At 42.8% G+C, this 12,559-nt stretch overlaps 1 protein-coding gene across 2 annotated transcripts; it reads left to right on the top strand.

The window, feature by feature from the left end:
- Positions 1-507: 507 nt before the first annotated feature.
- Positions 508-6,975, top strand: LOC145536636 (claudin-34-like). Of its 2 annotated transcripts, none has more exons than XM_081566162.1 (2): positions 508-580; positions 6,176-6,975. In XM_081566162.1, exons 1-2 carry the CDS (start codon positions 570-572, stop codon positions 6,837-6,839), a joined length of 675 nt encoding a protein of 224 aa, XP_081422288.1. In that variant the 5' UTR covers positions 508-569; the 3' UTR covers positions 6,840-6,975. The 2 variants fall into 2 exon arrangements, with proteins under 2 accessions (XP_081422288.1, XP_081422289.1); XM_081566163.1 differs by lacking the exon at positions 508-580 and adding an exon at positions 966-1,079.
- Positions 6,976-12,559: the final 5,584 nt, after the last annotated feature.

Genomic DNA, 12,559 nt, shown 5'->3' with positions numbered 1-12,559 from the left:
TTCTGAGAAACCTCTTTACCGTTCTCCATAGTGGCTGCACAAATTTACACTTCCTCCAACAGGGTTGGAGGATACCCGTTTCTCCACATCCTCTCCAGCATTTTTAACTATGTATTTTTGAAATCAGCTTTTTATTTAGCAGTTCTAGGAAGTTTTCCCTTCTTTATTCTTCCTAAGGTGGAGTTGTGTTTTGTCCCATTGTAAGGTTATAAAATAGTTTATTGTACATATTCTCTGCCTGGGTTTTCTTCTCCCTATTTGTCCCCATTGTAAGTTCAGTTATAAAGCTCACTGGGTATGTGTGTTTCACTGACTTGTTTGTAATTTCTTTGCTCATTTCCTTGGGATGAATTTATTACAGAAAAGTTGTACAAGAGGATTCTGGTGGCGTTTCGGCTTGTTTGTGAAATGTAGTCCTCACTGCTCGCTCATTGACACGATGTCTCATTTCTTACAGAAGTCCCATCTGAAGCTCTCCCCTATGTTAGCAGCTACCTTATCTAGTCCGTACCGCCATACTCCCGTGGACCATCTGTGATCCAAGACTCAATAGGAAGGGGGTGTTTCCCATGAACCAAAGGTATGTTTCCTAATGTGTTTCTTGTCGTTGGTCTGTCCCGACTCCGTCTCCCCCATGTGGGCACGACTGCTGCTAACGCCTGTGTGTATAGGTTGCCATCGCCTTAAGAAAAAATGTCATTAACTCCAGGTGAGATGGGGTAGGTACCATGTCTGGGGGACAAGAGAAAGGGATGAGGGGGCAATGCCTGAAGCAGGCACACAGGTCTTAAAAGGGAACTGTTAGGGTCTTTGGAGGAAACGTACTCCCCTCTGGCATAGGGCCTGGAGACACACAGGAGAGCAGGTGAAGAGGGCATGCCACCGTCAGCAACAGAGAGGCCGCCATGGCGTCCGTGACCTAGCAACTGAGAATGCTGGAGTTTGTGTACAGTGGATACGGAATGCGGTGACTGCAAGGCCGAGGAGAGGGCCGCGGCCTTACAGGCCAGACTAACTCTCAGTGTGGCTGAAAGCTGTTCTGTGCTCAGTGAGGAGCCCGGGCGTGCAGAGCAGAGTGTGTAAGTGGGGGACATCTGCCCATAGGGAGGAGCTGCCCTTTGAACTAGCCACTCTCCTCACCAAATGCTTATTCCCTTGGAGACTGGTTAGTCGGTGCTCTGGCTTCGTTACTGTATATGTTTTGGTGTGGTAAAATAGACAAGAGGTACATAATTTTAACATCTGTAAGCATACTGCCCTGTGGCATTAAGGATATTAACACTTGTGCAGCCATATCACCAGCGATCTTCAGAACCTTTTCATCTCCTCAGACTGAAGCTGACTGAAACTCGCCATTGAACGAGTTTCCCCCGGCCCCTACCCCAGCCCAGGTCACCGCTCTTTCATTTGCTGTGTCTGTCAGTTGGACTAGTCTGGGTCCTACGAAAAGTGAAATCGTTCAGTATTTGTCTCGCTCTACCTGGCTTATTTTCCTCAGCATAATCAGTCCTCGAGGTTCATCCTTTTTGTAACATGTGTCCAAGGTTCCTTCCATTTGAAAACTGAGAAATGCCCTGTTATATGGATCGACCGCATGTTGTCTGTCCAGTTCATCCGTGGGTGGAGAATTGGGTCACTCGCCCATCTTAGCTATTGTGAATAATGCTGTTAAAACATAAGTATACCACTATCTGAATCCCTCCTTTTACTTTGGGGTATGCTGTAAGATTGGAGGCAAAAGGAAAAGGGGGTGACAGAGGATGAGATGGTTAAGTAAGTGTTAAGTGTTAGACACTCAGTCGTGCCCGACTCTCTGCGACCCCGTGGAATGCAGCCCACCAGGCTCCTCTGTCCATGAGATTTTCCAGGCAAGGATACTGGAGTGGGTTTCCATTTCCTTCTCCAGGGGATCTTCCCAACCCAGGGATCGAACCCAGGTCTCCTGCCCTGCAGGCAGATTCTTTACCGACTGAGCTACAAGAGAAGCCCTGAGATGGTTATATAGCATCAACAACTCAACGGACATGAGTTTAAGTAAACTCAGGGAGGTAGAAAATGCTAGAGAAGCCTGGCGTGCTGCCGTCTGTGGAGTCCCAAGGAGTCAGACTTGATGTACTGAGTGAACAACAACAAATATGTCTATCCAGAAAAGAAACTCCTGAATCACACTGTGAGACTTTAAGGAATCAATGCGCTGTTTTGTTTTGTTTTTTTTTACAGCAGTTGTACCAGTTTCTAGTCCGACCAGAAAAGCACAAAGGTTCTGGTTTCTCCACATTGTGGCCAACAGTTGCTGTTTTCTGTTTGTGTAACAGCAATTCTGTTGAGTGTGAAGGAGCATTTCATTGAATGTAAGACCTTTAAAGCAGGTCGGGTTAAGTAATAAGCAGGAGACTGTGATACAGATATGGGAGATAGAAAGATATATGCAGTAGTTAATATAACTAGAACTGAACTTGTAAAAAGCATCCTTTGTGTCCCTCCTGTTTGACTTTTCATTCTACACATATTGATTAAGCAGCTTCTCTGGCCCAGGCTTGGACTTTGAGGGCATCTCTTGTCTGTATTCATCCTTGGGTCAGCTTGTTTGAGGAAAACAGTGAGTCCTCTAAACATTTCTGGGAGCAGACAGATCTCAAGTTCTTGAAGTATTATTGGACTGAGGAGATGGTGAAGTTGTAATGATCGGAGGGAAGATAGAAGGGGAGTATTTGTGTCCCGTAGATTGTGTGTGATGCATAAAAGACTCCCAGCTTCCTGCTTGCCTACTCACAGTGTCCTCCTTCAGTATTGTGGTGATAGCTGACTGAGGTCTTGTGAATATGATGGGGACTTGGAGCTGAATCTATAACGGGAGATAAAAGCTTCTGTTTCTATAACTTTGCCACATTCCCATCGTGTGACAGTCACCTTGAGAGCTGGCCTTGTTGGTCTCCCAAAAGGAGACACTCACAGCCTAATTACCGCTAGTTCTGGTGGCCTTTCCCAGGATGAGCACATCCATCCTGAAGAGTGACCAGGCCATTCTCAGTTTGGCCGATGCCACCGTGGATGGGGCTTTGCCTCCCCACTGCACCCATTGCACGAGTCTCTGACAACACCCCTCACTCCAGCAGAAGGCACCTGAGACCACATTTCTTCCACCATCACTCTGGTTCTCAAAAGGTCTTTCTTTGGCCTTATTCAGTAGTTCCCACACACTCGTTGCACACTGGAACCGTCCTGGAGCTTTCAAAATCTCCGCCCTCTTCACTTTCCCTGAGCAACGGACTGAATCCGTGGTTGGGAAGTGTTGCCCTGGCTTCCTCCTCTTCCTGGATGCTTTTCCTTTTCCAGATAGCTCTTTGAGCTTCCCGCCATCTTCCCCCTAAAAGGTGAGGTAGGATGATGTACTCGGAAGCCGCTTCCCATGTAACTTTAGGCAAGTTACTCAGCCTCTGTCCTGAGTGCTTCCACCTATAAAACGAGGATAAGAATACTTAGTAGTTCTTGAGGAAGGTAAATGGAGTCAATAAATATAAACCCTACAGAAGTGAAACTTTTCAAGACTATCCAGTGTGTAGGTAGATTCCACAAGAGCAAAACTTTTTTTTTTTTTAAAAAACTTACCATAGTGATACTAAAACACTATGTACCTTGCTCACTCTTACTCTCTAACAAGTATACAGTGGAGTCTTTCTCATTCTTTTGTTTTTCCTCTACCTATTTGCACTGATCACTTAGGAAGGCTTTCTTATCTCTCCTTGCTATTCTTTGGAACTCCGCATTCAGATGAATACATCTTTCCTTTTCTCCTCTGCCTTTAGCTTCTCTTCTTTTCTCAGCTATTTGGTAGGCCTTCTCAGACAGCCATTTTGCCTTTTTGCATTTCTTTTTCTTGGGGATGGTCTTGATCACCACCTCCCGTATAAGAGGTTCCGTGATATTTGATGCTAAAAACGATGACCTTAAAAAAAATAAATAAATAAAAACGATGACCTTTAAGTTTCGTTTTGGGAAATAGTTAACTCTGTATAAAAATCCTTATGTTAACATGAGGTAGTGTATTATATGAATTAATAATTTAAAATTTCTCAATTTTAATCTCTAATAAATAAAAGATTCAACCTGCCTTAACAGAATGTCCTTGAGCTTCTCAATAATTTTCTTTTTCTCTTACTGTGGTAAATAGACATCAGATAAAAGCTGACGATTTTAACCATTTTTAAGTGTACAGTTCAGTGGCATTGACTACCTTTTTAATATTGTGCAGCCATTACAGCATCCCCCTGCTCTTCCAACTTCTCACTTAATGGCTCCCTCTTCTTTTGCTCTGCCAGGAATTACCCTTTGACTGCTCAACTCAGAGACACTGTAACTTTTCTGCTGTTCTGTTTCTCTGCCTGTTTTCAGTTAATTGATGGATTAACTTTGCTGTAAGACTGGCAACTCAAACTGGGGTTCTGTAATAATCTAGAGGGGTGGAACTGGGCGGTAGGTGGGAGAGAGATTCAAGACGGAGGGGGCATATGTACACCCACGGTTAATTCATGTTAATTTAATTCATGTTGATGTATGACAGAAATCAAACTAATATTGTAAACCAATCATCAGTCAATTAAGAAAAGTAATGGATGTTTCAGGCAAAAAGTTAAAATCGTGGAAAAGAAGATGTTGTGTGTGATGGGAATGTTGAAAACAGAGAGAGAAGCATGCACTTGTAAGGAAAGCTATTCAAAAGACCCTGCTGAAAAACACACAAGTTGCAGATGTTAGTGTAGAAATGTTCATACTTCTGTGAAAATTAAGAAAGATATTTCCTTTTATATATTTGTAAACAGAATATATATCAAAACTCCAAAGATATTTGCATAGCAAACAGAAGCTCATGACTTACCTCTCGTTAATATTCATGTCCTTCGAAGCGTTATTCTCGTGAACGTACTGTGGGTGCTGGGTGGGCTTTGGTTGCCCTGGGACAGCAGTCTGAGCCAACTTCTCAGCCAAGCTGAGGTGGCATGCCACCTCCTTACCGTACTTGAATGTTTTCTGTTTAAAATGTTTAATTCCCTGAACATTCAAATCCTTCCTAGCAGCCGGCCTGCTCCACCAATCAGTAGTGAGTTAAGTGCACCCAGCTCAATTGTCTCGGTTCTTTGGCCATATGCCTCGTGGCCAAAATACTCAGAACAGGAGCAGTATTATAGTTAATAAAGGCTTTTGAAAGCAGTACACAATCAAAAAAAGAAAAGATCTTAAGCAATTTAAATGGGACATTGGCAGAAATCAGGGGTGAGGCAGGAGCAAGGATTCAATGGAGGGCATTGAGGGGGTCCTAAGTGGGGGAGAGGACAAGGGTCAGAGATTCTGCCAGGGTGATCCCAGCAGTCCCGTTATGGGCAGAACGTTCCCGACGGATGTGCGTTCATAAAGATCATTCTTTTTTTTGGAAAATAATCGTCTATATATCAAATTGAAAAAACAGTTTAGGGAGCTCCCTGGTGGTCCTCTGGTGAGGACTGTGCCTTCCAGTGCAGGACTGTGCGGGTATGGGCCCCTTCATAACTCATTAAGTTCTGCATTAGATTACCCCTTCCTACATGTAACTGATTCTTCACAATACGAACAGCTTTCAGAATGCCTAACCCCTCTAACTCAGTCAAAGCAACCAAGTGCTCATACATGTTACAGCACGGATGAACCTTGAGAAGACTCAAAACACAAAATATTGCCCCTCATACAAGTCTAGCCTATTCTGAAGGCTGCCGTATAGGCCTCCTGTATGGAATGTTCATAAATTACTTAACCAAGCCCTCTTGTTGCCCCTGAAATTTTTTCCCACTTTTCAATATTACAAAAAGGCTGTGTCGGCTATTTTTTTGACTGAATGTTTGTGATTAATCTTAAGTTACATCTTTGGACAAACGCTCCGAAGTAGAACTGTCTGTTTGAAAGTTTGCACGTTTTAGTAAATATTCCCAGATGGCCCTTCAGAAAATTTGCTAGGCCTCTGCTCCCCAGTGCAGAGCTCGAGGGTCAGATGTCTCTGGTGAGAATTAATAGTACTTGCATCTAAAATACAGCACTGCTTATCCACAGCAGTGTAAAAGTAGGGGAGGAGAATGGAGATAGCGGGTTGAGTGTATTGTTCTAGGCCCAAATTTCCAAGCTCATGATGCCTTGTATTTGTTTGCAGTTTCCTTGGGTACACATCTACCATGACCTTGCTCATCAGTAACGCCAATCACCAAATAGTAGGTTTTGCAGTAGCCACTGTTGGATGGATCCTTGGCACCATTGCCATGGGCTTCGTGGAGTGGCGAGTATGGTATTTAGACAACGCCTCACAGTTGTCTGGTCTGGCCTGCGTGGGAATGTGGAGAGTCTGTGTCTTCCGTCATAACAACATCACCACAGGTACCTCATGTCACAGTTACAGCTACCATGATACTTACCTACCTCTTGACATCCGTGTGTCTCAAAACCTCCTACTGATGGCCAGCATTCTAGGACTCTTGGGGAAAGCCTCTGTTACTTTTGGACTTAAAAATGTGTCCATGGGAATTCTTGAGAAGAATATGACCTACAAAGCATTTATGATTTCAGGAATTCTCAACATAGCTGCTGGTATCTGTATCTCAGTTGCTCTCATCTGGAATTACCACTCTGTGATGACTGAAGCGGGTGTTGTCTTCCCACCATCTTTCAATATACCCTTCAAGCCACATGCTCAGCAAGTTGGCAACACTGTTATAGTGGCATGTCTAGCTGCCTTTACGCTGTTTTTAAGTGGGTGGTTTCTTCTCTCTTACAAATTACCCCTGGATAGCCAGTTGCATCCTGAAGTATCAGGAAAGTAGATGCCTGTTTGCATTGACCTTACAAATCCAACATTACCAAAAGTTTGTGGGAAATCTTACCACGATGCTTAATTGAATTTCCAAGGACTCAAGACCATGGCAATAAAGTTTTTGGCAGAAAGTAGTAAACCGTTTACTTCAGTTGTAATCTGTGTCTGATTTGATTCATTGATTCAGTTAAGGAATTTCACTTAAAAAATCTTGCCAACCTGCCAGTTTTTATTTTAATTATTGCCTAATCACAATACTATAAATCTAGTGTATGGAAATAACAGTTTCTGAGATTCTTACATTTCCCTCCTCAACTATTGCTAAAAACTGATTTATTTTCTATGCTATGGTATTATACATCTGTCATATAAAAATTTCCCTTATATGGAGAAGTAGAGATGGTAAAGGATAGGGGAGCCTGGCATGCTGCGGTCCATGGTGTTGTAGTCGGACACAACTGAGCAGCAACAACAACGAGAAAATGAGGAATTCATTCCACCATATTACTGGACACCAGAATTAGTGAAATTGCTCTGTATAAGGTTTATGCATCCGTTCTTTCCCCCTTTTTAATCTTTTAAAATGGTTATAAAGGAACATCTGTATAATCATAAGGGATTTGATCTAGGTCATACCTGAATGGTCTAGTGGTTTTCCCTACTTTCTTCAATTTAAATCTGAATTTGGCAATAAGCAGTTCATGATCTGAGCCACAGTCTGCTCCCGGTCTTGTTTTTGCTGACTGGATAGAGCTTCTCCGTCTTTGGCTGCAAAGAATATAATCAATCTGATTTCGGTGTTGACCATCTGGTGATGTCCATGTGTAGAGTCTTCTCTTGTGTTGTTGGAAGAGGGTGTTTGCTATGACCAGTGCGTTCTCTTGGCAAAACTCTATTAGCCTTTGCCCTGCTTCATTCTGTACTCCAAGGCCAAATTTGCCTGTTATGCCAGGTGTTTCCTGACTTCCTACTTTTGCATTTCAGTCCCCTATAATGAAAAGGACATCTTTTTTGGGTGTTAGTTCTAGAAGGTCTTGTAGGTCTTCATAGAACCGTTCAAGTTCAGCTTCTTCAGCATTACTGGTCGAGGTATAGACTTGGATTACCGTGATATTGAATGGTTTGCCTTGGAAACGAACAGAGATCATTCTGTCGTTTTTGAGATTGCATCCAAGTACTGCATTTCAGACTCTTTTGTTGACTATGATGGCTGCTCCATTTCTTCTAAGGGATTCCTGCCCACAATAGTAGATATAGTGGTCATCTGATTTAAATTCACCCATTCCAGTCCATCTTAGTTTGCTGATTCCTAGAATGTCGACGTTCACTCTTGCCATCTCCTGTTTGACCACTTCCAATTTGCCTTGATTCATGGAGCTAACATTCCAGGTTCCTATGCAATATTGCTCTTTACAGCATAGGATTTTGCTTCTATCACCAGTCATACCCATAGCTGGGTACTGTTTTTGCTTTGGCTCCATCTCATCATTCTTTCTGGAGTTATTTCTCCACTGATCTCCAGGAACTAGTTAACTTCTCCCAAAGTGAGGCAGTTGAGGCTTCAGGAGTATCCATAGCTTGAATCATCTTATTCATGTGTTCAGTAAAATGAGTACCATTAGTGCTCATATCAGGTATATATGTACAGCATTAGGTATGAGTAATGGCACAAGTTCATCCTTGTGCAGCTGTCAGAATATCTAAGGCCAATCTGTTATGTAAAATCACCTTTCTAATTTGTATTTGTTCAGCATTAAGAGCTGACGTAGCTTTTTGAGAATCTTGCAATGCCTGTTGAGTAAAATTAGTCAAAGCATCCACTCATAGCATAACATCTGTAGTTCCCAGAGAGGGGACAAGCACTGCAGGCAAATAATCATACCAGTGAAATACAGACCTTGCCCACTGAGTTTTAAGGTGTGGTAAATTAGCAGGCTTTTCTGGAAGCTCTGAAAATATAAAGCCGTGAGTAAAGGCTAGACCTAGGGTGCATCTCCCTATCCAGCCAGGGGGAAGCCATGCCCATAGGTAAGAGCCACATATCCAGTAGGTCCCGTTTGGAGCAAGCGAGGAAGACTGAGATACCCAGTCCCAACTAGTGCCTGGCCAGACAAAGGGGAGACCTGAACTGGGGTTGGAAAACACGGGAATGATTATGTTGCATATTTCCTGAGGCAAAAAATCCCAAGTGTTTCCAATCATTATAATTAAGTTGTTGACTAACTTCTGGGGATGGCTCTATTTGTTCCCAGCATATGGGGGTGATAGATTCTTAGACATCCCTTTTCAGGAGTTAGCCATATGACACCATCCCATATTTGACAAACGACAGACAGGTAAAAAGCCACTAGATCTGGACCCATTTACCTTCTTGTGTGTAGCAAAATAGTCATTAAACCTAGACAATGTATAATCAAAATTAAAAGTCACATTATGTCCATACTTAAAGTATAAAGTGTTGCACCAGTCCATTGTAGGATTGTTAAATGTCATCAGATTAAGAAGAGGCATCACATGTGATTGTGGTTGTTGAAGGTATTTGCAGACTTGGAGAAAGTCCTTTCCTTGAAGTGGGGACATGCCCACGATGGGAAGCCTTCCATTGATGAAGAGAGGAGCACCCTGCAGATCCAGTAATTAGACCAATTGTGGAATGCCATGTAGGAATGAGCCCAGGACGGGAAGGCATTGTCTTGAGGATCAAACGGCAGACTCGGGATTTTTGGAGTCAGCAAAAGTAGGCTCACGTAGATTATCAGGCCCATCTGAAAAGTACAAAGTCAGAGCATAGAAAGTAAAGACATAAAATGACATCACTTAGTTCTGGTCAGAGTGCCATGTCTTAACTCGAGTGTGATGTACCCACAAATCAATTCCTGGCACTTTGACTGCTGTGGGAGAAGCAGTGCCCTGGTAAGGGCCTTCCCAGAGGGGCTCAAGGGATTGGCTCCCAGATCCCAATGTTTTTATTAGGACTGCGGTTCCTGGGTCAAAGAGAGGCTTGCTTGACTCAGAGGCTAGGTCAGGAGTCACCTCCCTGAGTTCTGTTAATGCCTGTTGAAAAGCTGAGAGCTGATTTACATAATTAGTTAATTCCAAGGCTTCAGAGTCTATAACAATGTCTGCGCATAAAGAAGAGTCTTCCGTAAATACATTCAAAGGGGGACAGTCCCTCCTTTTGGGAGGCAGTTCAAGTCCTCCTTAAAGCTATGGGTAGAAATTTAAGCCAATTGTCCTGTGTCTCTTGAGTTTATTCATGGAGGTGTCTCTTAATAATGTCATTAGCTTTTTCAACCTTTCCTGAGGATTGGGGTCTCCAGGAACAGTGTTAAGTATTCCTAGAGCTTTTGACACCCCCTGAGTTACAGCAGCTTTAAAGGTGGAGCCATTGTCACTCTGAAGGCTCCGTTGCAGCCCAAACCTGGGGATAATTTCATGTATTAAAATTCTTACAACCTCCTTAGCCTGTTCCCTACGACAGGGAAAAGCCTCAATCCATCAGTAAAAGTATCCACCCAAACTTGTAGGCAAGAATATCCATTAGCTTTTGGCATATGAGTAAAATCAATTTCCTAGTCCTCTCCAGGATATTTTCCACTTCATAACCCAGATTTTGCTAGCTTTCCAGTCTTTGGGTTATTTTTCTGACAAACCTCACATCTTTTGATAATGTTCTTTAGAGTTGTCATTACATTTTTACCTTCAAACAACAAGAAGCCATCTGGTAAGTACTCTTCATGCCTAAATGAAAACTCTGGTGTAAACCCGTAAGAATTTTCCATTGAGCATTTTCAGGAATTATTAATCATCCATCCTTGGACTTGAACCATCCTTTATCAGTAATCTTTGCTCCTCTTTTCCCATATCTTTCTAATTCTTCCTCAGTATACTGGTTTTCCCTGTTCCACAGGACCTGTCCAGATCAAAGGCATCTGCAGTGAAGGGGTTTCAAAAGTGCTGCTTTTCTGGCTTGACAGCCAGCCAGTTGATTACCTTAGGCTACTTTACTCCTGTCCCTGTGTTGCCCTTTGCAATGCATAACAGCTACTTCTTTAGGACAATATATAGCAGTTAAAAGTCTCTTGATCTCCCTGAAATGTTTAACAGGTTCTCCTGTTGCTGTTTTAAACTGTCTGTCTTTCCATATTGCAGCATGAGCATGTAAGGTCAAATAAGCACACTTAGAATCAGTGTAGATATTTACCCGCTGCCCTTTGCTTAACTTTAGAGCTCAGGTCAGAGCCACAAGCTCTGCTAGCTGAGCCCTGGTTCCCTGGGGGAGAGATTTTGCTTCTAAAAGCTGTTTATCTGTCACCATGGCATAAGTGTTTTACACTTCCCATTCCACACCAAAGAACTGCCATCTGTAAATATTTCCATGTCAGGATTGTCTAATGGGGTATCCATCAGATCTTCCCGAACTACATAGTTTAAAGTTAGAAATTGGGAACAGTCGTGATCAGGTGTTTCATTTTCCTTTTCAGGAAGGAAAATGGCAAGATTTAAATTTCCACAAACTTTAAGCTTAGTTATTGGTCCTTCCAACTACAATGACTGATATATAAGAAGCCTACTGTCTGTCATCCAAGTATTAACCTTAGAGTTTAAGATTCCACTCACATTATGAGAAGTCAGTACAGTAAAATTTCACCCATTAATTATTTTGAGGGCTTCAGGTGTTTATAAAGCAGTTGCTGCAATTACTCTTAACAGAGTGGCCACACACATGAAATTACATCTAACTCTCTGCTCAGATAAGCTATAGGTTGCTGGTGAGGCCCTCACGGATTTGTCAGAACTCCCAAGGCCATAGCTTTTCTTTCAATGACAGATTAAATTCTGACCCTGCAGGCAAGCTCAACGTGGGAGCTTGCAGGAGAGCAGTCTGAAGAGCCTTAAAAGCCTTTTGAGTATCTGGAGACCAAACTATTGGTTTGGGCCTACTGAGTTTCAGTTATAAGTTTATATAAAGGCCAGGCAAGTTCCCCATAACCCGGAATCCAAAGGCGGCAGTAGCCTGTGATTCCTAAAAATCCTCTCAATTGTCTTAAAGTCATAGGTAGGTGATGATTTGCTGCTACTGCTAAGTCACTTCAGTCGTGTCCGACTCTGTGCGACCCCATAGATGGCAGCCCACCAGGCTCCGCCATCCCTGGGATTCTTCAGGCAAGAACACTGGAGTGGGTTGCCATTTCCTTCTCCAATGCATGAAAGTGAAAAGTGAAAGTGAAGTCGCTCAGTCATGTCTGACTCTTAGCGACCCCAGGGACTGCAGCCTACAAGGCTCCTCTGTCCATGGGATTTTCCAGGTGATGATTAAGTACAGGTTAAATTCTCTTGGGGCCTATGGCCCTAGTCCCTTCTGATATGATTAGGCCCAGATATTTAACAGATTGTTGACAATCTCTTGTTGCCTTATAACCACACCCTGCCAGAAAGTTTAAGAAATCTGAAGCTTGTGAGCATGTGTCCTCTGTCTCAGCACAGAGCAGAATATTATCTACATATTGTAGCACCACTGCCTCATAGTTATTAAAGATTTGTAGATCCTGTGACAAACTCTACCCAAATAGGTGTGGGCTGTCATGAAATCCCTTGGGCAAAACTCTCCAGGTTAACTGAGAAGCTGTCTGAGTAGGGTCTTCAAAGGCAAATAGAAATTGACTTTCCTCTGTCAAAAGCACAGAATAGAAGGCATCTTTTAAATCAATTACTGAGAAATATTTGGCT

This window comes from Giraffa tippelskirchi, chromosome X (assembly GCF_054371585.1).
Source record: "Giraffa tippelskirchi isolate mGirTip1 chromosome X, T2T-mGirTip1v1.2.pri, whole genome shotgun sequence".
Taxonomy (NCBI): Eukaryota; Metazoa; Chordata; class Mammalia; order Artiodactyla; family Giraffidae; genus Giraffa; species Giraffa tippelskirchi.
The sequence above is the reverse complement of the archived record's forward strand: the minus strand, read 5'-3'. Positions and strand labels throughout refer to the sequence as shown.